The sequence below is a fragment of the Babylonia areolata genome, chromosome 30 (genome assembly GCF_041734735.1).
Source record: "Babylonia areolata isolate BAREFJ2019XMU chromosome 30, ASM4173473v1, whole genome shotgun sequence".
NCBI lineage: Eukaryota > Metazoa > Mollusca > Gastropoda > Neogastropoda > Buccinidae > Babylonia > Babylonia areolata.
Genome location: NC_134905.1, coordinates 10,050,142 through 10,077,205, shown reverse-complemented (window position 1 = coordinate 10,077,205; position 27,064 = coordinate 10,050,142). Strand labels below are relative to the sequence as shown.

General features: G+C 43.1%; 1 protein-coding gene across 4 annotated transcripts in view; it reads right to left on the bottom strand.

Moving 5' to 3' along the window:
• Window positions 1-9,546: 9,546 nt before the first annotated feature.
• Window positions 9,547-27,064, bottom strand: part of LOC143275604 (ribonuclease H2 subunit B-like) — a 112,295-nt gene continuing 94,777 nt past the window's right edge. For 2 of the 4 annotated variants that reach the window (XM_076579832.1, XM_076579830.1), the window contains exons 8-10: window positions 26,102-26,162; window positions 21,670-21,756; window positions 9,547-10,929 (exon numbers count right to left, since the gene is read on the bottom strand). In XM_076579832.1, coding sequence (XP_076435947.1) covers window positions 10,840-10,929; window positions 21,670-21,756; window positions 26,102-26,162 — 238 coding nt within the window. In that variant the 3' untranslated portion in view covers window positions 9,547-10,839. The remainder of the gene's footprint in view (window positions 10,930-21,669; window positions 21,757-26,101; window positions 26,163-27,064) is intronic. The other 2 variants (XM_076579834.1, XM_076579831.1) reach the window with 2 other exon arrangements.

Here is a 27,064-nt window from a genome sequence, read left to right as displayed (position 1 = left end):
GGCCACATGGAGTGGTTTTTATAGAGTGTTTACTTTACAATACAGCACACACACTAAGCAGTTCACCCTACTTAGCAAAAGCAACACACACTGCCTACTTCAAGTACTTCCTACAAGCAGCGCACAGTAAAAAAGATCATCCTACACCTAAAGCAGCACCTATAAGCAGCACACCTGGAACACAAACACACAACCAAAACCCAGGTCAGGTAAAATCTCAAAATATCCTGACATCACTGACATGAAAGGCCTATACCCTCTCAGCACCTTTCATCACATGTTCACCAGTATGCACTCCTCTCACACATAAATCTAGGTGAGGTAAAACAAGCTTACCTGCCATCAGCAGTGACATACCAATTACCATACTGTGTACAAAACATATCACGGACCAATACAACCCTGTGTTCCAACTCATGTTACCCATCATTCAATTAAACTGTGTGTTACCATTAGCAAACAAATCTCTTTGTCTTCACAAGGTATACCACCAACACAAGTACATGTAAGGAAGTTATTACTTCCAACATATCTCTGGTAAACAGCAATGTGCAACAACATAGCAGTGACCCTCAATGCTCTCATAGTTTGCCAACTCATTGATCACATTACAATGTTCCTTCCCACTTTGTCTGAACAAAGTAAACCACTGACACACAGCACAACTCCTACACATGTTACCACAACAACCAACAACTCAAACATGTGTTCCACAACACTTGCTGTTACCCCCCATGTGCACACACATTAAAAAAAAACCCTCAACACACACTGACAGTGTGTTAGCCAATAGATCTGTTCAGTTCACTCAAAAGATACAGGCCAGTACTTCCCTCAGAGGGTAGTTTTCACACATTAACCCCTTTTCCTTCCACAAGCCACAAGATTAACTTAAACTGGCTGTCCACCAACACAAAACATTGTTTCCCAACACAACTAAGTTATCAACATAACGTAAAACCATTACAAGTTGTGTACTCACAGCCCAACAAGGATTTCCTTGCACCTCACATCACGGATCAGTCAGTCAGCCCGTGTCAGTCAGTTCTTCTGGTAGACAGCTAAGAACTGGCTGTGCCGACTGGTTTTATCTCTTCCCCCAACATACTGTGCATACTAATCCAAACTACAACACTCACTCCCCCAACTAGCTGAACTGAAATAACCAATCTTTGCTTGTCCTAGTGACGCTATGTAAATGACTGACAGATTCACATTCTGTGATGACAGGTTCACCCGTTTACGTCACAAAGAGAATGGGGAGACGGGACAATACAACTCTGGGCATGTTAGCCGGCATGATCAAAGTTCACATTAGCATAAATTCTCCCTCGCTTATGTTCCGAAGTCCCGCCATCTACGTCAGCTGCGTTCGTGGAGGGGAGATGGGGAACAACTTGAAAGACAGACCGCCACACGGGATGTTCCACTCATCACGGGGATTGCGGCAGACGTCACATAACCGCACGTGTTTCAACGACTGGGGCGGGTGATGCGGTGTCGAGGACCAAAGGCGCCAACTAGGGAGTAGGGGTGAGGAGGTGGAGGGGTGGAAGGGGGGAGGATGGCGTGGTTTCGGCACAACCTCAAAGACTGGACTTGGGATGGAGTGGGAAGGGAGATAAGAAGGAGGGGTGGAGGCTGGGGGAGGGGACAGAGTGTGGGTGGTGGGGGTGACACTGCTGGCGCACTATAACAGTTGTTCCATGTTAATTAGCACAGCATGTGTCACATCAGTTCCAATTTCTCTCTTTCTCTGTGTGTGTGTGTGTGTGTGTGTATGTGTGTGTGTGGTATTAGTTCTACTGTGTATATATGCGAGAGAGAGAGAGAGAGAGATACGGATACGGATGATTTATTCAATAAGACCATGGCCCCTTATGAAGGGGGTACAGTGAACAATAATTCACAACAATAAACGCATACTACCAACAATACACGTCAGTAAATGTTCAACTACAAGCTGATAATACACAACAAATAATAATTAACTACATAATGCACTGCGTATTTTAAACGCTTTATACAAGTAAACAGCAAAGTGTTTGATAATGGTTTCGCTTGTCGATGACATCAGCAAAACAAGCGCAAATGAAGTTGGGCGTGCGTAGGCTAATATTTTTGTGGAATTAACTGAAATCTAAGGTCTTCCAAAACAGGGCTGCATAACACAAAGTGAAGTGAAGTTTCATCAGCACATCTACATAATGGACAAATAAGATCACAAACACTGAACTTACGATAACGAAGACAATGCATTAAGATGTCAGAAATCCCTAATCTGAACCTTGTCGTGATGTATTTTAAATGCCTATCCATTTTCATTGATAAATAAGTTGGAATAGAATGCATATAATTGAACTGCTTATAAAACCTGAAACGATCGCTTTCTTGAACATGATCTGACCATTCTTGCCATCTACAATCAATTAATCTTGTACGAAGCACGCGAATAAATCCATTTATGTCGCCTACCCCCTGCTGTAACCAAACATAACCAAACCCCAGTTCATTTAACCTAACCCTAACTTTTGACACCCAGTTTACCTTACCCCTAGAGTCTAGATCATTTAACATGTTATAAGCTTTTTTCGGTAGCCTTGAATTTTCCATTTGTGTTATTTTTAACCAATAACTAATACATCTTACTGCGGAATTCAGATAGATTGGATACCTATTCGTCTCACCATAGATTAAATCATTTGGTGTTTTCATTGTGACTCCAAGAAACTTTTTTAGTGCAAGTAGATGGACATTCTCACAACAAGCAGCAGCATTAGAAAGACCCCAAATCTCTGCTCCATACTGAACAATGGGCTGTACTTGTGAGTCAAACAGTTTCATAAATAGATCTAAAGAATGATTTTCTACACATGACAGTTTTTGCATAATACAGAGTAATGCGTGCTTGGCTCTACTTGCAAGATCTTTACATGCAACCGTGAAACACAATTTGGTTGAAAAATATATACCTAGGTATTTATAAGCATTTACAACAGGCATCATTATCCCATTATATACCCATTTTTCCCTCATTCCTAAATATCCACCTTTTCTAAAAACAATTATATGACTTTTTGACATGTTTACTTTCAACTGAAGTGATTGTGCAGCTCTAGATAGACACCCCCCCCCCCCCTCACATACACACACACACATATCCACCTTTTCTAAAAAAAATTATATTACGTTTTGACATGTTTACTTTCAACTGAAGTGATTGTGCAGCTCTAGATAGACACCCCTCCCCCCCCCCCCTCCCACCCACACACACACTATACGCACGTGCACAGAACTCTCCTGCCACTTGTGTACACTTACACCCTCGCGCATGCACAAACGCACTCAAACACACAGACCCACACATACACACACGCACAGAGGCTGCCACTGACTGGGCGCAAGAGGGATGGGAAAAGATCTTTGATGCCAAGAACGTGGCGTCTAGTGTGTTGCTCAGTCTGTTGTATTTGGAAAAGCCCACAGACTCTGTTCCGTTTTGAAGAAATTTGCGCAATGTTGGTTTGGAGATGATGCCGATATTTGTTTGATTTGCAAAGCATCGTGCTCTACCTTTCATGCTAGACTTACGGCCGCTCCCTCTCTCTGCTTTTATTTCTTTGAGGAGATCGATGGTGTGATGGCCTTGTACCTGTTCTTTTTGATATTCTTTGACTTTTCTGAGGATTTCCGATTTTCCTAGATGTAGGCCGCTCGTTGTTGTTGCGTTACCAGCAAGTCTGTCAGCTCGCTCATTTCCCTTAACACCTGCATGTCCCGGGCAGTATGACGATGTGAGTTTTTTAATCTGAAAGTTGCACATTGCCTTATGCCACTCTGGGCTTCCCATTCCATTTTCAATTTTCTGTATGAGGTTCATTGAGTCGGTTAGAATCATGGCATGTTGGTTTCCGGGCGTATGGATAGACGATAGCCACTGGAGGGCATGTGTCACAGCTTCAACTTCCATCGTTAGGCTGGAGGTTGTGACTTTGTAGGCAGCATTCTCTTCCCTAATTGTTTTTCCATTTTGTTTCGCAGTGAATCCCCAACCGGATTGGTCTTTGGTGACTGAGCCATCTGTGTATATGATGATGTCCTCTTCTTTACTGTTTTCTTCTATGAGTAGCTTCACTTCCGCATCAGTTTTGCCCTCTGGCCATTCCCGACAATGTCTTCCTAGAGTGGGTGAAATGGCTGTGTTGAATAGATGGTTGAGGTTTTCGGGGTTTTTCCCCCATTCTTTTGTTTCTTTCAGGTCTTGTAGTCGGCATACTAGCTGGATCGTGTCTTCTGCTTGCCCCATCCATGATCTTCCTCGTCCTAGACGGCTGCCTTTTGGTTCTTTGACTGCGTCATGCAGTGGGTTTGGGGTTTTTTCTAATGCTTTGAAGTAGGTCTTAACCTGTTCTAACTACTTTCTGGCCTGCACTGAAGGAAGGTCAAGCAGGTATCGCATGGTTTTCGTGGGCGTGTCTTTTTTTGTTCCAAGGATCAGCCTCATAGCTTCATTTTGAACTCTTCTAATTTTAGGAGGTTGCTTTGAGATGGTGTTGTTAGCCCAAGTCCGTAGTCGATCACACTGAGGACAAGTGATTGGTATAGCAGGAAGATGTGGCGTTGTTCAATACCTTTGGTTGCCATTGCTTTTAAGACTGAAAGGCCCTTTTTGCATTTGAGAACAGGATTTTCCGTACGTTTTCTGAAGGTCAGCATCCTGTCGAAGTGTATTCCTAGGTAGCGTAGGCATTCAGTTTTCTCGATCTGAATCCCGTTGAATGACACAGGTGGTGATTTGCTCGCGGTTCTGTTGTTGAGGGTGCACAGCAACGTTTGGGCTTTCGCTGGATTGATGGAAGATCCTGTGTCTTTGCACCATTGAGCCGCTCACATTCCCCCCAGAGAGAGAGAAATTCAACAGAACTCTGTGTGCTTGTGTGTTTGCGTGCGTGCGTGCTCGCTCACGTGCGTGTGTGTGTGTGTGTGTCTGTGTGTATGCGAGACAGACAGACAGACAGATGGACAAAGAGATATATAGAGGCAGGGGGTGGGTGTGAGGAAAGAGGGTAACTTGGTATGTGTGCATGTTGTTTTGTTTGTTTTTTGTTGTTGGTTTTTCTTGTTATGTCTTTTTTTTCTTTTCAACATTTTTTATTCAAAGGTTTACAGATACAGAATTTGTATGTTTTGTGCATTAGAAAGTACAGGGTAAGCATATAATTAAGTTCTAGGTACTGACAAGTCCACAACAGCAAAACAATATATGTTCAATGGCAAAATTCCAAGGCAGCATTGTATAGCTTAATTTTGTATTAAACAGTTATAAAGTGCCCATTTTTCGACAAACTTGTTATATTCCATAGTTATGTTAAAGGCATACTTGTCTACTTCATGTGCCTGTTTGAGGTCTTTTTTGTACATCTGTGTGTTGGTTTTACTTTGTTGATTCTACATTTGTATACATAAAATTTAGCTATCAATATATGAGAAACATTGATCAGTTTTCATTTTGCTGTGTCCAAAAAGCACCAGTGTGTCATTCAGGTTAAGTCTATCACAATGTAAACACTTTTCTTTTAAATATCTCACAAACTCCGTCCAAAACAAAAACAAATGCAAGCAAGCCTTCCCACCTTCCAAACCTAAACATGACATACAGTGCAAACACACACACAGAGTTCCGTCTGCCAGTACAAAGCATGTTCCTTTTTATCTAATGTTTATAAAAGGAAATTTTCTATCTAAAATTACGTTTAAATAACATACTTACCGTGACCCAACTAGTGCAGGCTCCGGCAGGGGTCTGACATTCCTGTCCTGTGCAAACTACTATCCGCCAATGCGGAGAAAATGAGAGAACTACGGCCGATAACCTCCCGGAAGTAGGTAACGTCCCCTTTGTCCCCCTGGTTAGCGCCCTCTTTTGACGTTTATAAAATATATTTTTGAACATTACTTTTGTCACAATCTGAGCTTGACACAAAACAGATATGACTGAGAGTGGTGAGCACTTTTAAGTGTTGACACTGTCTCAGCAACAAATCACACAAGTACACATAAGAAACACACACACACACACACACACAAACTAATATGTGCACACACACACATACAGAACATGAGCGCATGCACATACACACAGATTCACTCACACACCATCTATGCACATACACACACAGACTCACTCACACACCATATGATGGTGTGTGAGTAAGTCTCTGTGTGTATGTGCATAGGTGCATGCTCACATGTTCTGTGTGTGTGTGTGTGTGTGTGTGTGCATGGAGATATTCATTATACACACTGGCCTTCATGAAAGGTTGTCAGAAAATAAATGTCCGGAAAAAAGTCAGCACAGACCACACATCCTCTTCTATCACATGACACACATCCAGCCAACTAAAACACAACATACACTTTGTTAAAGCTCATATAGTCATATATGGATCAGTCTGCAAGATTTAGAACCTCCTTGAAACTGAAATAACACAAACTTAATTAACTGCACTAAGTTCAGTCATATACACTGCGTCATCAACTGCACATGACATGACCTTGGAGTAGCTCTTTTCTTTTTAAACAGATGTGGTGCAGCATCTAAGGATCAGTCAGCACACCTTGAAACAGAGAGGGCAAAATAAATTAAACTCTATGGAATCAAATGTTTCTTCACAGCCAAAATATGGCCACATACAAACAATACTCAATTAAAAGGGCTTTGTGTAACTGCCACTCCATTTAAATCCTGCTTGATGTTGTTCACCCACTAAATTCTTTTATCCATTCTTGTGCCCAACATCTACAAATGTGTTTGTTATCTTTTGCTATTTGCGACACACAGTGAAATACCTGTGTAATTACTGAAGGTTTTTTTTATTTTTTATTATTATTATCTTTTAAAAGAAATGCAGAGACAAGCAGAGAGGCAGACAGATTGGGAGATAGATTGGAGTCAGAAAATGACAATGATGATGGTTTATTTGTGAGGCCTCCAGCACACACTGAAGTGGGTCAAAGCAAAATAAACAATAACACCTGTCTCACTGTGTTTACCCGTTATGACACACACACACACTAAACATACATATGCACGCACAAACACACATGCATGCTCACACACACACAAGCATACAAACAGAACACACACACACACATTTATAGGCATGATCATATACACATCTATTACAATATCACTCCTTGCAATGAAAGACAAAACCAAGTTCGTGGACCAAGTGTTTTATTGCAGTATTACACACCATATGAACTAACTCATGTATGTATCATTGTGTGAGTCACATAGAACAACACAAAGAAATTATTCATGCTCAAACATGGACGTAAAATGTATGTCAAAATTTTATATGGTTTATTGAACAGGTAAAGTTGGCTGTATGACAAGATGCACATACTGGTCTGGGAAACAGGGAGACACAAATAGTCAGAAAAATTATTTGAAGAACATGTAAAATCCTCCAACCTGATCTTTGAAAGGCAAAGCAAATTCACAAGATAGTACACACCAAGACCCAAACATGTCAAAGACAACTGTTGGCAATCTGCACATGATCTGATAAAAATTTTTGCTCTGGATGACTTATACTTACAAAGATGCAAACACCTCTCAACTCTTTCAAGGATAATCTTGAAATTTTTTCTGGAACTTTTTCAGTTTTTTAGTATCATTCAGAGCTATGGCAGCCCATGGCCGGCTCCTACCAAGAGTTAAGTGTGCTATGGCTTTAAATGGGAAGTTCAGGACCACACAGTCCCAGGTCTTCCACTTGGCAGATGCCATCACTGCAGGGCCTGGATGGTGCCTGCATATGTAATGGAGTACAGCCTTGTCAAGTGGTCATGACCCTAAGTGTAATGAGGAACAGCCTTGTCAAGTGGTCATGACCCTAAGTGTAATGGAGTACAGCCTTGTCAAGTGGTCATGACCCTAAGTGTAATGGCGTACAGCCTTGTCAAGTGGTCATGACCCTAAGTGTAATGGAGAACAGCTTTGTCAAGTGGTCATGACCCTAAGTGTAATGGAGTACGGCCTTGTCAAGTGGTCATGACCCTAAGTGTAATGGAGAACAGCTTTGTCAAGTGGTCATGACCCTAAGTGTAATGAGGAACAGCTTTGTCAAGTGGTCATGACCCTAAGTATAATGAGGAACAGCTTTGTCAAGTGGTCATGACCCTAAGTGTAATGAGGAACAGCTTTGTCAAGTGGTCATGACCCTAAGTGTAATGGAGTACGGCCTTGTCAAGTGGTCATGACCCTAAGTGTAATGGAGAACAGCTTTGTCAAGTGGTCATGACCCTAAGTGTAATGGAGTACGGCCTTGTCAAGTGGTCATGACCCTAAGTGTAATGGAGAACAGCCTTGTCAAGTGGTCATGACCCTCAGTGTAATGAGGAACAGCTTTGTCAAGTGGTCATGACCCTAAGTGTAATGGAGTACAGCCTTGTCAAGTGGTCATGACTCTAAACACAGCTTTGTCAAGTGGTCATGACCCTAAGTGTAATGAGGAACAGCTTTGTCAAGTGGTCATGACCCTAAGTGTAATGGAGAACAGCTTTGTCAAGCAGTCATGACCCTAAGTGTAATGAGGAACAGCTTTGTCAAGTGGTCATGACCCTAAGTGTAATGGAGAACAGCTTTGTCAAGTGGTCATGACCCTAAGTGTAATGGAGTACAGCCTTGTCAAGTGGTCATGACCCTAAGTGTAATGGAGAACAGCCTTGTCAAGTGGTCATGACCCTAAGTGTAATGAGGAACAGCTTTGTGAAGTGGTCATGACCCTAAGTGTAATGGAGAACAGCTTTGCCAAGTGGTCATGACCCTAAATGTAATGTAGTAAAGCCTTGTCAAGTGGTCATGACCCTAAGTGTAATGGATAACAGCTTTGTCAAGTGGTCATGACCCTCAGTGTAATGTAGTACAGCCTTGTCAAGTGGTCATGACCCTAAGTGTAATGGAGTACAGCCTTGTCAAGTGGTCATGACCCTAAGTGTAATGGAGTACAGCCTTGTCAAGTGGTCATGACCCTAAGTGTAATGGAGTACAGCCTTGTCAAGTGGTCATGACCTTCAGTGTAATGAGGAACAGCTTTGTCAAGTGGTCATGACCCTAAGTGTAATGGAGTACGGCCTTGTCAAGTGGTCATGTCCCTAAGTGTAATGGAGAACAGCCTTGTCAAGTGGTCATGACCCTAAGTGTAATGGAGTACGGCCTTGTCAAGTGGTCATGACCCTAAGTGTAATGGAGTACGGCCTTGTCAAGTGGTCATGACCCTAAGTGTAATGGAGTACGGCCTTGTCAAGTGGTCATGACCCTAAGTGTAATGGAGAACAGCCTTGTCAAGTGGTCATGACCCTAAGTGTAATGGAGTACGGCCTTGTCAAGTGGTCATGACCCTAAGTGTAATGAGGAACAGCTTTGTCAAGTGGTCATGACCCTCAGTGTAATGAGGAACAGCTTTGTCAAGTGGTCATGACCCTCAGTGTAATGAGGAACAGCTTTGTCAAGTGGTCATGACCCTAAGTGTAATGAGGAACAGCTTTGTCACGTGGTCATGACCCTAAGTGTAATAGAGTACGGCCTTGTCAAGTGGTCATGACCTTAAGTGTAATGAGGAACAGCTTTGTAAAGTGGTCATGACCCTAAGTGTAATGAGGAACAACTTTGTCAAGTGGTCATGACCCTAAGTGTAATGAGGAACAGCTTTGTCAAGTGGTCATGACCCTCAGTGTAATGTAGTACAGCCTTGTCAAGTGGTCATGATCCTAAGTGTAATGGAGAACAGCCTTGTCAAGTGGTCATGACCCTAAGTGTAATGAGGAACAGCTTTGTCAAGTGGTCATGACCCTAAGTGTAATGAGGAACAGCCTTGTCAAGTGGTCATGACCCTCAGTGTAATGGAGAACAGCTTTGTCAAGTGGTCATGACCCTAAGTGTAATGAGGAACAGCCTTGTCAAGTGGTCATGACCCTAAGTGTAATGAGGAACAGCTTTGTCAAGTGGTCATGACCCTAAGTGTAATGGAGAACAGCTTTGTCAAGTGGTCATGACCCTCAGTGTAATGGAGAACAGCTTTGTCAAGTGGTCATGACCCTAAGTGTAATGGAGAACAGCTTTGTCAAGTGGTCAACCCCTGAGTGTTGTGGATCCTTTCATTTTCATACCGAAGTTTTTCATTCTAACTTATTCTTCTCTCTCAGGATCTCAGAGTACACACACAAACACACACACACACTGAAAGAGACACATCTACTCCAAAACACACACATCACTTGTCGCAAAGCTGATGAATAAACAATAAAATCAACTGTAAATCCTCCGCAAATCCATCTATCCACAGTCTCACTTTTTTCAACTGCTCATTCTGTTCATTCTTTCTTATTATCTCTCTCCTTTCTTAATTTAAGGGGTACACGTACACACACACACACTGAAACCCACACCAAAACTGGTCAGCGAGCTGAATGAGCTTAGCAAACAACAAACTTGGCTCTAGTTCCAGTTTTCTCTACAAATCCTTGCACCAAAAACCTTGTTATTTTTCACTCAGGCATTCATTCTTCCTTTGTTTTCTCTCTATCCTTGTCTCTACAAACAGACACACACACCACAATTTGAACACATACATACCACACTGTCAACAACAACAAAAAGAAGTCAAAACTGATAAAAGAAAAACCCCAACAATTCTAATCAACCCCCCTTGCCTAAAATGCAAACCATTCCAACCATTATGGAAACACACAACAGCAGAATATAAAGTCTTCCACAGGCACACATGGCATCAGACCCTTGGCTGCTCACATTGCTTCACAGGCAGTGCCTGTTCAGGACTTTGGGGAGAAAAAACTGGAAATGCTCTTCATTCCTGTCTTATCCACTTTGTTCAGTCGTTTCTGTGCAGCTGTCTGCTTGCCCTGGAATGACAGAAAGGAATGCTGATAATTAAGCCTTTTCCAGACCAGACCAAATTTTTTTCATACCAAAGACAAAGCCAATAAAAAAAATTATCTTCTTTATGGACAAAGAAATCAGTGCATATTCCAGTATCAATGTTCAGTTTTCATGACTACTTTTTTTGCACACACACACACACACACTCTCACAATTCTCAAGAATTTAAAAGGTGGATTGAATGTGGAATAAAAGTCTTCAGAGCTCCGGATTTCAACTTAAAAGTTCTGTAGCATCGTCCTGATGGCAATAGCTCATAATACTTTGCTAAACTATGGGTGTCGTCAGTTGCTATCTGCCTGCTTTTTTTAACCACTTGACTTTCATACAGCTCTTGCATACTAGCTTGTTTCACTCCCACAATTTTACTGCATACACTCATGACATCGTTCAAAACACGCTTACTCCTCACTCCCAAACTTCCATACCAGCACATAAATGAAACTGTGAGCACAGACTCGACACAACATCGATAATAACTTTGAAGAATATTTGAATTTATACCAACATTTCTAAGCTTCTGTAAACAAAAAATTCTAGACTGGCATTTCTTGTGAATGGAATCAACATTTCTGTCAAAAGTCAGCTTATTATCTAAGATGGTCCCTAAATATCTATATTCATTGACCCTCTCCACTGTTTGACCATCAATAACAAGGTTAGCTACAGGCAAGGGGTCCGAAAATCTATTAACATTTCTTTTTTTTTCAATACGTTGAGATCCAGATAGTTTTCCTCACACCAAGAACAGAACTTTTTAATTTCACTGAAATAAATAGCATCAGAGTTGGACAGATCTTCAACAGCTGAATCATCAGAATATTTTATGACAGGAGTTTCCTCCATGCCTCTGCAGTCATTTGTGTACAGTGTAAATAGAACAGGGGACAGCACTGTACCTTGGGGTGCACCAGTAGAAGTAGAGTTTAGAGAAGAGTGGGCAGAATGAAAGCGGACGGACTGAGTTCTATTGTGAAGAAAACTTACTATCCAAAGAGTAAGCTTCAGATCAACATCCAAGCCTAGCAGTTTGAGGGCAAGGAGATGAGGTTGTATTGTGTTAAAAGCAGAAGAGAAGTCAACAAAAAGGATACGAACAAAAGATCCTGTGTTATTCAAATGAAGGAAAGCATTATGAAGGAGAGTTAGGATAGCATCGTCAGTACTTCTGTGTGCTTTATAAGCAAACTGAAGAGTCAAGCTGCTATTTAGTGAAAGAAAGAAGATGGCGGAGAACAATTTTTTCAAAGCATTTCATCACTGTGTGTGGTTCGTCCGTCGGGATCGACGAGGACCATCTAGTCATCCTGGGGGTGGGTGGGTTGGGCTCTGTGGGTGCGCAGATGACTGGTCAGGCCAATCCGCGCCCAGAAGGTTCTGACGCAGTGTGGACAGGGGATAGTGGCGGCTGCCGGGGACTTGCTGGCACTGCTTTTCCTGGCCTGTCTGCGTTGCTCTGCTGCAGCGATTCTGTTGACCTCACAGGATTTGGCGCCTTTGTGGACAGCTGAACGCCACTTTGGTCTGTCCATTGCATTCAGCTCCCATGTGTCGTGGCTGATGTTGAAGGCCTTCAGAGAAGCTTTCAGAGTGTCTTTGAAGCGCTTCTTTTGGCCTCCATGGGAGCGCTTGCCATGTTGGAGTTCGCCGTACAGCAGTTTCTTGGGGAGCCGGTGGTCTGGCATACGAACTACATAGCCTGCCCAGCGCAGCTGGGCCAGCATCCTGATGGTGTAGATGCTGGGCAAGTTTGCACGAGTGAGCACCTCTGTGTCAGAGATCTTCTCTTGTCACTTTATGCTGAGAAGTTTTCTGAGGCTGGTGGTGTGGAAGTGGTTCAGCTTTCTGGCGTGGCGTTTGTAGACCGTCCATAATTCACATCCATAGAGCAGTGTGGTGAGAACTATGGCCTTGTATACTTTGAGCTTCGTCTCCAGGGTGATGCCTCTCCTGTTCCAAACATTCTTATGGAGTCTGCCGAAGGCAGCGCTGGCTTTGGCGAGTCTGGCATTCACCTCATCGTCGATGACAACTGTGTGAGACAGTGTACTGCCCAGGTATGTGAACTTGTCCACCGCGTTCAGTCGTTGCCCGTTGATGAAGATGTTTGGTTCAACATAAGGCTTTCCTGGAGCTGGCTGGTGCATCACCTCAGTCTTCTTTGTGCTGATTGTGAGGCCAAAGTTGTCACAGGCAGCAGAGAACTTGTCCACGCTGTGTTGCATGTCAGCTTCAGAGGCAGCATTGAGAGCGCAGTCATCAGCAAACAGGAAGTCGTTGACAGTGTCTGCCCTCACCTTGGTTTTTGCTTGAAGCCTCCTGAAGTTAAAGAGTGAGCCATCTGTGCAGTACCTGATGCCAATGCTTATGTCAGCGTCTCTGAAGGCATCTGTCAGCATGGCTGAAAACATGAGACTGAACAGGGTGGGGGCAAGAACACACCCTTGCTTGCCTCCGTTGGAGACAGGGAATGGTTCTGAAGTCTCTCCGTTGTCTTGGACTCGGGCCAGCATCCCATCGTGTAGTTGCCGTATGATGGTGATGAACTTTCAGGGACATCCGTACTTCACCATGATTCTCCAAAGGCCATCTCTGCTAACAGTATCGAAGGCCTTGGTCAGATCGACATAGGTGGAATAAAGGTTGGCGTTCTGTTACTGACACTTCTCCTGGAGCTGCCTGGCAGCAAACACCATGTCGATAGTCCCGTGTTCCTTCCAGAAGCCACACTGGCTCTCTGGTAGGAGACCTTGCTCAAGGTGCGCTATGAGACGGTTGAGCAGCACTCTGGCCAGAGTCTTGCCTGCTACGGACAGCAGGAATATTCCACAATGGTTATCACAGGCCTGACGATTTCCTTTGCGCTTGTACAGGATATGATGGAAATGTCTTTGAAGTCCTGTGGAACTGCCTCATGCTGCCAGATGAGCTGGAATAGCTGATGAAGCTTCTCAGTCAGCACCATACCACCTTCTTTGTAGACCTCAGCTGGAATGGAGTCTGAGCCAGGGGCTTTGCCATTGGATAGCAGACGGATAGCTTTCTGGGTCTCCTCCAAAGTTGGAATGGCATCCAACAACTCACTGACTGGCACCTGGGGGAGTCGGTTGATGGCTTCATCATTGATGGTGGAAGGGTGGTTCAGTACGCTGTCAAAGTGTTCAGCCCATCTCTCAAGGATCCCGTCCTTGTCAGTGATTAGGGTAGAACCATCAGCACTGAGGAGTGGAGCAGATCCGGAGGTGGTGGGACCGTAGACTTCTTTCAGGCCATTATAGAAGTTCTTCATGTCGTTCCTGTCTGCAAAGCCCTGGATCTCATCAGCTTTGTTGCTCAACCAGGAATCCTGCATCTGCCGCAACTTCAGCTGGATGGTGCTGCGTGCACTCTTCAGTATGTCTTTCTTTGACTGTGACTTGAGATCTTCAATGTGGACTCTGTAGGCTTGGCGTTTGTCTTCCAGCAGCTGCTTGATCTCAGTGCAGTTCTCATCAAACCAGTCTTTGTGCTTCCTGGCAGAAGGCCCCAGGCACTCCATGGCAGTGTTGTACACAGTTTCATGCAGTGTGCCCCATGCTGCCTCCACATTCTGGTTGTCCAGCATGGTGGACTCAAGGCGTTCCTCCAGGGTGTCAGCAAAGCTCTGCTTGATGTTGCCGAGCTCCAGCTTGTTGACATTCAGGTGTTTGGGTGCTTTCATGCCCTGAGGCTGTCTCTTGGGCTGGATGTGGAAGTTAAGTTTGGAGACGATAAGGCGGTGGTCTGTCCAGCACTCGGTGCCGCACATGGCCCTCGTGACTCATACGTCCTGCCTGTCCCTCTTCCTGACGATGACTAAGTCGATGAGATGCCAATGCCCAGAGCGAGGATGCATCCATGATGTCCTGTTATGGGTAGGGAGGCAGAAGACGGTGTTTGTGATAAGAAGGTCGTGCTCGGCACATGTCTGGAAAAGTAGTTGACCATTGCTGTTACAGTTGCCAACCCCATGCTTCCCAATCACGCCTTCCCAGGAGGTGCTGTCACAGCCAACTCTCTCATTCAAGTCACCAAGAATGATGAGCTTGTCTGCGTTGGGAACAGTGGTGATGACAGCGTTCAGGTCCTCGTAGAACTTGTCCTTGATCTCATCCGGGTTGGTCATGGTGGGCGCGCAGGCGCTGACAATGGTGGTAAACTTCTTCCCGTTGCATAAAGGGAGTTTCATCGTCATCAGGCGATCGTTCACTCCTTTCGGGGGGCCAGCCAGCTTGCCAACGAGGGTTGTCTTCACTGCAAAGCCAACTCCAGCCTCACGTCTCTCTTCAGGTCCGAGACCACTCCAAAAGAAGGTGTAGCCTGCGCCTCGCTCACAGAGTTCACCTTCTTCTGCCAGTCTGGTCTCACTTAAGACAGCGATGTTGATGTTGTACCTGGCTAGTTCACTTGCAAAGAGTGCTGTATGTCTCTGTGGTCTGTCTGAGTCGCCTGCCCAGAAGCGTACGCACGTTCCATGTGGCAATGGTCAATGGGGTGCTCCTTGTTTTCTTCTTTCTTTCCTTTGTGTGTCGATCGCTTGGGCAGGGTCCCCGTCAGCCGCGGTATGCTGACTAGGGTGGTGTGGAGCAGGCAATGTTTAGGGCACCTTTTCTAGCCCCTTTCTCATGCCATGGAGGCGAGCAGTGCTGTCCTGAAGTGGGCTGCTCAGTCGCTCGGGGGGCTGCCGATCTCCACCGCTGCTCCAGTCAGTGAAAACCGACCCTATGGCCTGAGCCGCCTGTGTGCAGGTCCGCGGCTACGACTGCCAGTGTACCCACACCTGTCGCTTCGTCGCTCGCCTGTCGCCACAGGGCTTGGGGAAAATTATGGTATAGGATGAAGGATGACTGATGACTTGCGCGATGACTTTGTTTATAGTGAGGAGGAGTTGCGCATCATCAACCTCACTCTCTTGTCCGAGACAGTCTGTATCCAGTGGCAAGATGAGGTCAAGACGACTGGAGATGGAAACGGATGCAGTGGATGACCAGGATGTCCTATGTGCCTCATCCTTCCCTCAGCACTCCACAGTGCTCTGCTGCAACCGCCTTCCTCTCCGTTGAACCATGAACGTTTCTTCCACAGAGTCCGCCCGATCCAGTCTTCACATGCTTGGGTAGACAAGCCCTAACTCACCGAGGGTTTGAGACCCGTTGGCTACCCTCACCTAGTTTAGCCAGCCTGTCAAAGCCGTTGCCTGGGGGTTGGGCGCTGCCGCATGCTAGCAGTTTCTAGGACCCATAAGTGAGAGCTGGGTGCCGGTGGGCACCAACAGAGGACGAACCACTCCCGGAAGAGAGTGACAAGCCCCCCCTCTAGAGGTACTACCCCTCCCGTGCACCCCCTAACCCCCATAACTATTGAAGCCAGGGCAACAGGACGGTAATCATTTAGTGCGGCTGGGTTCTTTTTCTTGGGGATAGGACAGATAGTAGATTTTTTCCTGATGCTGGGGACAGAGCAGTCCTTCAGAGACCAGTTGAAAATTTTACAGAACACGTCACATAACTGGGAAGCACATGTTTTCAGTAATCTTCCGCAGATATTGTCGGGGCCAATTGCCTTCGTGACATTCAGTTTTAAAAATAAAGTTTCTTTTGTATCAGTTTCCTATCCTTCTTGTTCCCTGACTGAAATGCTACCTTTTTCTCATTTAAAATGGTTTAGAGAGACTTTGTTGTTGGGGAAAAGATTAATTATTTTAGTCGGAATTATCATGTCTTCACAGAAACTGATATAAGATGTAACAACATCAGCTGCTTCATGAACATTCTCACATGGGTCAGTCAACACACTCCAATCAGTACAATCAAAACATCCTCTCAGTTCATCCACACTCTGTGACGTCCAAACTTTCTCACTCTTTTTCACAATCGGCTCTGTCTGTATCTTTGGTCTGTAGGCTGGGATTAAATGAACAACATCATGATCTGATGCACCCACTGGTGCTAGGGGAACAGATTTGTAGGCATTAGGAATGTTCCCATAACATAGACTGATTGTCTTGTCCAGTCGGGTCCGGCAGGTAACATACTGTTTAAAAGAAGGTAAGGCTTTCTTTAAATCACAGTGATTAAAACCTCCAACAATAAAACACGGGGCGTCGGCAGAAACGAGTTGAAGGTCACAAACAACACCTGCGATTGTCTGTCCTGCACGTGCAGCAGATGCCTGGTCAAAGACTGGGGCCTACACAACAGTGAGAAAAATGCGGCCGAACTCACGTGGCAGATATTGAGGCCTCAGCGACACTGTTATGAATTCAAGTTCTGGAGTACGCAACTGCTTTTTTACACACACATTCGCACTGTCACACCACTTTTTGTTGACATACAGGCACACGCCGCCACCCATTTTCTACCCCACTTTCTTGCAGTCTCTGTCCATTCTGTACGGAGTGTTAAAACCACTGATCGCAACACATTCATTCGACACTTTCTCACTAAACCAGGTTTCAGTAAAACAAAACACACACGAGTTCCTAAAATCATTTAAAAATCGACAATTTGCTCGTACTCATCTAAATTACAGTTTCTGCCGTTTGGGTTAAGAGATCTGACATTGGATAAAATCATAGATGGCAGTGGGGGCTTAGTACTATTTTTTCTCAGTCTTCTCTTCACGCCTCCTCTCTTTCCTCTCTTTCGTGCTTTCTTTCTCTCACCTGCTGCTTCATTCTCTTCATCATCACAAATAAGATCACGAGGAAACAGTTGCTCAGTAAAAGCGGATGGGTCGCACACTGACCGTAAACTGAGAAGGAAATCCCGGTCATAATGTAAGGCGCCTGTACCTCCTCGCTGTCCGCCATTTAAACCACCCGGTGACACAAATACACCACAAACACTAGTCCGGAATACAGCCAGCACCACCACAAACACCCTCACAACTGTCACACTCTTCATGTTTAACACCTTGCACACCACTTTGAAACAATATAAAAGCACCAGGACAGGGCGAGGACAGCAAAAACAAGGATGAAGCACAGAGCACAAACACCTGTGTGTCACCCCCTCACGAAGCGCCACCGTTCTTCAAATGACAAGCGCACACTGTCCATTCCAAAGATTCTTACAAAAACTTACGTTGAACATTCCTTTTCTTTCGTTGCACGTAAACAGTGGAATTCTCTACCCTCACACCTCTGTTACACCCCAACATCCGCATTCAAGAGAGTACTCAAAACTTATCTTTTCAAACTGTACTTTTCTCACTGAAACTTTTCCATCTGCATATGCTTGCTGTGATTTTATTGCTGCATGTGCTCTGTGTGTTGATTTGTATGCATTTGTGATGCTTTTGGTGTGTTTTTCGTGATACCTGGTTCCTTGATGTTTATTTTTGACAATGATGAATGTGATGTGCTTTGTTTTGCAGTGATTTGCCTTTGTGTGATTTGAGACTGTGATGGTGCCTGTGTGACATATCTTTATGTCACTTAGTCTTACATATGTATATTTTAGCTAAGGTCATGTGAGACTGTTGACTTTGTACACATTTTACATCACTTAGTCTTAAATTTGTATATTTTATTGTAAAGCACAGTGAGACCCATTGGAGATGGAGGTACTGCACTATAGAAGCCTGCATTTTATTATCATAATTATTATTATCATTATCCACATGAAAGTAGAAATTGTAAAAAATTCACAAGCAATCATATACCTGTAAATCTCCTTTTGCTATATACAAACTGAACCAATAATGGCCCTAGCACTTATATAACTGGCCATTTGTATATGCACACAAACACAGAAAACACACAGAAATGTACACCCATCTCTCCCAACTGACAGTACAATGTTTTTTTTGTGACAAAGCATACAAACAAACACTCACACACATTTCTTTTTGTATTGTCCACACCCAAAAAAGGGGCAGAAGGATTAAAACGTCTTTTAATTTTTAAGAACCATGATAACATTTGTAAAAGAAAAACCGGCACAACCTCTTCTCTCAACAGACTATTACAGGAACTAAAATTTGTTTTTATTCCATGCTTTCTTTCTGTGTTCACTGGCTGCAACTCCCATGTTCAGTGAGCTTTGATGTGACACTTACCATAGAACTATCTTTCTTCAGCTGACCCTTACCTTAGAACTGTCTTCCTTGAACTGACCCTTTCCTCAGAACTGTCTTCCTTGAACTGACCCTTACCTTAGAACTGTCTTCCTTGAACTGACCCTTTCTTCAGAACTGTCTTCCTTGAACTGACCCTTTCCTCAGAACTGTCTTCCTTGAACTGACCCTTTCCTCAGAACTGTCTTCCTTGAACTGACCCTTTCTTCAGAACTGTATTCCTTGAACTGACCCTCACCTTAGAACTGTCTTCCTTGAACTGACCCTTTCCTCAGAACTGTCTTCCTTGAACTGACCCTTTCTTCAGAACTGTATTCCTTGAACTGACCCTTACCTTAGAACTGTCTTCCTTGAACTGATCCTTTCTTCAGAACTGTATTCCTTGAACTGACCCTTACCTTAGAACTGTCTTCCTTGAACTGACCCTTACCTTAGAAGTGTCTTCCTTGAACTGACCCTTTCCTCAGAACTGTATTCCTTGAACTGACCCTTTCCTCAGAACTGTATTCCTTGAACTGACCCTTTCCTCAGAACTGTATTCCTTGAACTGATCCTTTCTTCAGAACTGTATTCCTTGAACTGACCATTTCCTCAGAACTGTATTCCTTGAACTGACCCTTTCCTCAGAACTGTCTTCCTTGAACTGACCATTTCCTCAGAACTGTCTTCCTTGAACTGACCCTTATCTTAGAACTGTCTTCCTTGAACTGACCCCTTCCTCAGAACTGTCTTCCTTGAACTGACCCTTTCCTCAGAACTGTCTTCCTTGAACTGACCCTTACCTTAGAACTGTCTTCCTTGAACTGACCCTTTCCTCAGAACTGTCTTCCTTGAACTGACCCTTACCTTAGAACTGTCTTCCTTGAACTGACCCTTTCCTCAGAACTGTCTTCCTTGAACTGACCCTTTCTTCAGAACTGTCTTCCTTGAACTGACCCTTTCCTCAGAACTGTCTTCCTTGAACTGACCCTTTCCTCAGAACTGTCTTCCTTGAACTGACCCATACCTTAGAACTGTCTTCCTTGAACTGACCCATACCTTAGAACTGTCTTCCTTGAACTGACCCTCACCTTAGAACTGTCTTCCTTGAACTGACCCTTACCTTAGAACTGTCTTCCTTGAACTGACCCTTTCTTCAGAACTGTCTTCCTTGAACAGGCCCTTTCTTCAGAACTGTCTTCCTTGAACTGACCCTTACCTTAGAACTGTCTTCCTTGAACTGACCCTTACCTTAGAACTGTCTTCCTTGAACTGACCCTCACCTTAGAACTGTCTTCCTTGAACTGACCCTTTCCTCAAAACTGTCTTCCTTGAACTGACCCTTTCCTCAGAACTGTCTTCCTTGAACTGACCCTTTCTTCAGAACTGTCTTCCTTGAACTGACCCTTTCTTCAGAACTGTATTCCTTGAACTGACCCTTACCTTAGAACTGTCTTCCTTGAACTGATCCTTTCTTCAGAACTGTATTCCTTGAACTGACCCTTACCTTAGAACTGTCTTCCTTGAACTGACCCTTTCCTCAGAACTGTATTCCTTGAACTGACCCTCACCTTAGAACGGTCTTCCTTGAACTGACCCTTTCCTCAGAACTGTCTTCCTTGAACTGACCCTTTCTTCAGAACTGTCTTCCTTGAACTGACCCTTTCTTCAGAACTGTCTTCCTTGAACTGACCCTTACCTTAGAACTGTCTTCCTTGAACTGACCCTTTCCTCAGAACTGTCCTCCTTGAACTGACCCTTTCCTCAGAACTGTCTTCCTTGAACTGACCCTTACCTTAGAACTGTCTTCCTTGAACTGACCCTTTCTTCAGTACTGTCTTCCTTGAACTGACCCTTACCTTAGAAGTGTCTTCCTTGAACTGACCCTTTCCTCAGAACTGTCTTCCTTGAACTGACCCTTTCCTCAGAACTGTCTTCCTTGAACTGACCCTTACCTTAGAACTGTCTTCCTTGAACTGACCCTTTCTTCAGAACTGTCTTCCTTGAACTGACCCTTACCTTAGAACTGTCTTCCTTGAACTGACCCTTTCCTCAGAACTGTCTTCCTTGAACTGACCCTTACCTTAGAACTGTCTTCCTTGAACTGACCCTTTCTTCAGAACTGTCTTCCTTGAACTGACCCTTTCCTCAGAACTGTCTTCCTTGAACTGACCCTTACCTTAGAACTGTCTTCCTTGAACTGACCCTTTCTTCAGAACTGTCTTCCTTGAACTGACCCTTACCTTAGAACTGTCTTCCTTGAACTGACCCTTTCTTCAGAACTGTCTTCCTTGAACTGACCCTTACCTTAGAACTGTCTTCCTTGAACTGACCCTTTCCTCAGAACTGTCTTCCTTGAACTGACCCTTTCCTCAGAACTGTCTTCCTTGAACTGACCCTTTCCTCAGAACTGTCTTCCTTGAACTGACCCTTACCTTAGAACTGTCTTCCTTGAACTGACCCTTTCTTCAGAACTGTCTTCCTTGAACTGACCCTTACCTTAGAACTGTCTTCCTTGAACTGACCCTTTCCTCAGAACTGTCTTCCTTGAACTGACCCTTTCTTCAGAACTGTCTTCCTTGAACTGACCCTTTCTTTAGAACTGTCTTCCTTGAACTGACCCTTACCTTAGAACTGTCTTTCTTCAGCAGCACAGAGTTGGAGGAGGAATAGTCCTCAATGGGAGCAACATCCTCCTTGGACAACCGGGCTTTCTGCAGCCAGGAAAGAAAGAAAAAAACATCATGTCAATGTAGTGTACTCATACAAGAAGTTTTAGTTTTGACTAAATTGCGGAGGTGTCAAACTATGCAAACTGGTCTAAAAACTCCTCACGGCAACACATCTGCTACATTGAAAATGAATAATTTACAAACAGCAGATGCCTGACCATCACATAAGCTCAGGCCTGAAGAGTGTACCCTAGGTTTGTGTGAAACATCATAAAAGGAAACAAAGATAATTTAACTAAATAAAAACATAACTTTTTTTTCTAATTTTAACCAAAACCGCCAGCAAAATGAACAGGACAGATTGATTTAAAAAAATCAAAAAAATCACAGGAGCTCAAACAGAATGATAATTAAAATATGTAAATACTACAGGTGATACCAACCAGTCTGCTTAAATCAATGAACAATTTTTTTTTAAAAAGGAATAGAAAAAAAAATTATCAAACCACAATCATAATTTTTAAAAACTACAAGAAGTTGCACTTTCCAAAATTTCCTTTGGTCTGATTTCAGACCAGTCTTAAAAAAAAAAAAAAAAAAAAAAAAAATCTCATGCCTAAACATTTAAAAAATACACACACACCAGAGACAGTTGCGAAGAGGGAAACTTTCTGGTGAAAATTTTCCAGGGTATGAGATTACCATTTCAAACTGAAACACATCCTCGCAGAACCCACGAAAACACACACCCTTTCTTTTTAAAAATATGTTTCTGAACATTTTCTAAGAGATCAAATTTATGTTTAATTTTAGTCAGGCACGAGATTGGGAAATTGTGATTGAGTCTGAAAGGTGGGGGCCTGGGGGCCACAGAAGGCCCCCAGTGTGGGTCCATGGGGCAATGCCCCTGGTGGGGGTCTGGGGGCAAAGCCCCCTGAAACTGAAGGGTTTTCTCAATTTCAAACCATAAAATCAGCACTTGAGAAACACCTATGCCTCTGAGGTATTCCAACCCATATAAGACAAAAATCAGTTCAATTCTTCCTAAACTGAAGAGTTTCTGCTTTCAAACCTGTAAAAGTCAGCTTTGGGAACACAATTTTCAAAATCTTGTCTCATGTGTGTGTGTGTGTGTGTGTATGTGTGTGTGTGTGTGTGTGGGTGTTTTCAATGCAACTCTATGTGTGTATGTGAGAAAGAGAGACAGACAGACAAAGTGATTGAGAATGGGGGTCGGGGGGACATGGGAGGAAAGAGTAAAAGTTTGTATGTGTTCATGTATGTGCACTGCTTTAAATACAACTCTGTGTGTGTTAAACTCTTTGTGTGAGTGAGTGAGTGAGTGAGTGAGTGTGTGTGTGTGGGGGGGGTGGGGGTGGGGGTGGGGGAATTGTCCAGGAGAGTTTCCTCTGAAAATGGCCGGGGTCCTGTGTGGCAAAACCCCATGGCCGAAAATGAAATTAGTGATTTTTAAGAGGTTTGGGGGGGCCTCTCTCGAAACAAATTTTTATTTCACGAAGGTAGTGGTGTAAGCACAGCTGCTTTTTTACATCCAGCCCTCAAGGGGAAAAAAAAAAAAAAAAGCGGAAAAAAAAGCAAAAAAAAAAAAAGCAATGGCAAAACACTCACACAGACAGGCAGACACACACACAATTACACATGAAAATAAAGCGCATATACACAACCTAAGTATGACACAACGACACATATTGTCATTGAAAAGATCAAATCATTATAAAATGAAATGATTATTAGAGAGAGGGGAAAAAAAAGAAGAAGAAGATGATGATGATGATGATGATAACAGGGAGAAGGAGAGATAGAGTGACAGACACTGATAGTTGGAACATGGGAAGTGAATTCATGACAATTATCATATTGTATATATATATATATATATATGAAATATGAATGATATTGAAACATATTCAGTACATTTTAGGATACAGAGGTGTCAAATTTGAAAGATTCATCAGGTATGTATGTAAGTTAGATTTGAATTTTTGGAAATTTGATTCAGTTTTTAAATTTTCTGGGATATGATTCCATAACCAACCCCCTGAAATTGCATGGCTTGATTTACATAAGATAATCGTTGTAAATGGAAGGTTTTTCCTATGTGAATGTTGATAATCATTAAAAATAAACATATTTGTCAGATAGGATGGAGCGTTGTTATGAAGGATTTTGTGCATGAAGAGTCCTTTGTTGTATAACAGTTTAGCCTTGAGTGGAAGGATGCCTGTTTGTTTGTAATCAGTTTCTGTCAGTGTTGAAGATTTGTCAATGGTTAGTTTTATGGCTCTTTTATGGATACTAATCAGTGGTTTTAGTAAGTTATTGCTTGCTGAATCCCAAAGAGTGGAAGCGTAATCAATACTGGATTGAATGTATGAATAAAAGAATAATTTTCTGGCATGCATGGTAAGGAAATTTTTGGTTTTTTTCAACTGATATAATTTCGAAGTAATGGTTTTGGTTAGGCTTTCTATGTGTTTTGACCAAGATAGGTTACTGTCAATTGTTATTCCTAAAACCTTGTGATTTGCAACTTCTTCTACTTTTACGTCAGAAATGTAAAGGATAGGTAATTTTTTTGTTAGTTTTTGACGTGTTTGCCTACTGGTTATCATCATAAATTTAGTTTTATTAGGATGAAGAGCCATATGGTTAAGTTTAGACCATTTAACAAGAAGGTTAATGTCTTCTTGCATGGTAAGATAACCTGGTGAGCATTAGTATTACTTGTATCTAAAGTTGTGTCGTCAGCAAACATTTCGCAGTGTGTTTTTAAGAATAAAGGTAGATCATTCATGTGTAAGGAAAATAAGAGAGGGCAAAGGACTGAACCCTGTGGGACACCAAACTTATTGGGAAGAAGAATAGAGGCTTGTGTATTAAAAGATACTACTTGTTGCCTGTTTGAAAGAAAGGATGAAATAAGTAACAAGGCACTGTGTGATAGTTTCTGAAGGAGGAGGTCATGATTAATAACATCGAAAGCTTTAGCAAAATCTACAAAAAGAACGCCAGTAAGTTGTTCAGTGTTTATATTGGAATACCATTTATCTATCAAACTTGCAAGAGCTGTGTGACGAGTGATTTTTTCTGAATCCTGACTGAGTGTATAAGATCATATTTGTTTAAATGGGAAAGAAGGCACTTATTACTGTGTTGTTCCAGTGGCTTTCAGAGTACTGACAGAATAGAAATGGGTCTATAATTAGATGGATCAGCATTTTGTTTCCTGATTTGTATAGAGGTATGATTTTTGCTTACTAAGAGCGCTAGGGAAACAGTTTTTGTCAAGACAGAGGTTGTAAATGTAAGTGAGAATTTCTGTAATTACTGGGGAGAGAGAGAGAGAGGGAGGGTGACAGAGAAAGAGAGAGGAGAAGGTGGGAGGTAAGAATGCAAGTTGTATTTGTGCATGTGTACGCACTGCTTTCGAATTCAATAGATCTCTCTCCATGCATGCATGCGTGCATGTTTTCAATACAACACTGTGTGTATATGCGTGAAAGAGAGAGAGAAAGACAGACAGACAGACACAGAGAGAGTGAGAGAAAGACAGAAAGAGGGAGAGATGGGCAGACAGAGAGAGAGGGGGGAAGGTGGGAGGAAAAAGTGCAAGTTTGTATGCGTGCATGTATGTGCACTGCTTTAAATACAATTCTCTGTGTGTGTGTGTGTGTGTGCATGCGAATTATTAAGCTCTTTGTGATTGTGTGAGCGCTCATATGTATGCACATGTGCAAGTGTGAAGGAGAGAGAGAGAAAATAAAAATCAGAGTATCTGTATACAAGAGTGCATTCATGTGATTTTTTTTTTTTTTTTTACAAAGAGTGTGTGTGGGCGTGCATTCAATTCAGCTCTGTGTCTGTGCCTGCGTGTGTAACTTTGGTTATCTGGTTCATAGTCATAGATCTCAGATCTAAATAAACTGACTTGCCATGAACTGTATGTATGCAGCCTCTGGGCTTGTCAATTGCTACAAAGTTTCTGTTTCAATCTAACAATGTTACATTGTGCATCAGTAAAGTGGCAAACATTTGCAGCTATTGCTGAATGAACAGCCCTGGGTCAAGCAATTGTATCCAGTTGTACACAGTAGGGGCTCAGATGGGAGAGAAATGGGAGATGGAAATCAGCACCTGGGGTTGGGGGTCTGGGGTTGGGGGTTTACTTTACGTGTACATGTGCATTTCTTTCATTGCGTTTAAACATATATTTAACTAAAACCATGTGATTTTTAACATGTCTAAATATATTGTGCTCATTCTAATATGCCTTGTTGTAAGTAATATACATTGAGCCATCTGGCTGTTGGGTAAAAGTCCATTTATAAATCTACTATTAATAGAAGCATCAGGACATGTAACTCACTTTGCTCGGTGGTTCATCTCCCTTTGCCTCTGGTTTGATGTTTTCTTTGGTTTCCTTTATGCTGTAGACAGACAACATGCGTACAACTCATAACAACCTGCATTCAGCATGGATTTCTATAAGCATGTCAGTGTAACATGGAGCAGTGGCCTAGTGGTCAGGTGCCTAACCACAAAGCAAGTGTCAACAGGTTCACATCCTGCACACAGACCAGACGTTTTTGCTCCCACTCTCCACTGGACGTTTGGTGGTCTGGTTGCAGGAATTTGGCAACAATGATAAACCAAGTCCCTTGTACAGCATGCACTGAGTGCACATTTTAAAAAAACAAAAAAACCTGGCAATGAAAGGGTTGTCTTTAGCAAAATTCTGTAGAAAATCTTTTGATAGTAAAACAAATACACTTGCAGACAGAAAAAGAAAAGGAAAGAAATACGGGTGGTGCTGCACTGTGGCAATGCACTCTCCTTTGGGACAGCAGCCTGAATTTCACACAGAGAAACCTGCTGACAAAAAGTAATAACAAGACAATAAAATGGAGTACCACTGACTTTTATTTCTTCTTTTTTTGCTGCCCAATATCTCCACCATTTGTGGCATTACTTCCACCCTAACTGTTCCCAGTCCCCAACACACAGCCACATCAGTTTGTCTGCTGCTGTCTCAGCACCACCAATCCAAAGGGAACCATTAATGTTAGGTCGCCAGGTGGCCACAAATCAGAAGAGACCCTGCACTACTGGACCACTTCTTCGGTTGTGTTCAGTAGTGCCTGTACTGATTCACATGTGCAGGACACCACCTACTGAGTCAACACTTTTTCCACAGGAATATACCTTCACACTGCTGTGAGATTTTACATGTATGTCCATCACCTACTTCACAAAACCCCTTCCATTTAGGCAGGCCGAATATGCAGCCCTGACTCTTTGAATATGGAAAGGACACTGCATGTTCATCCAG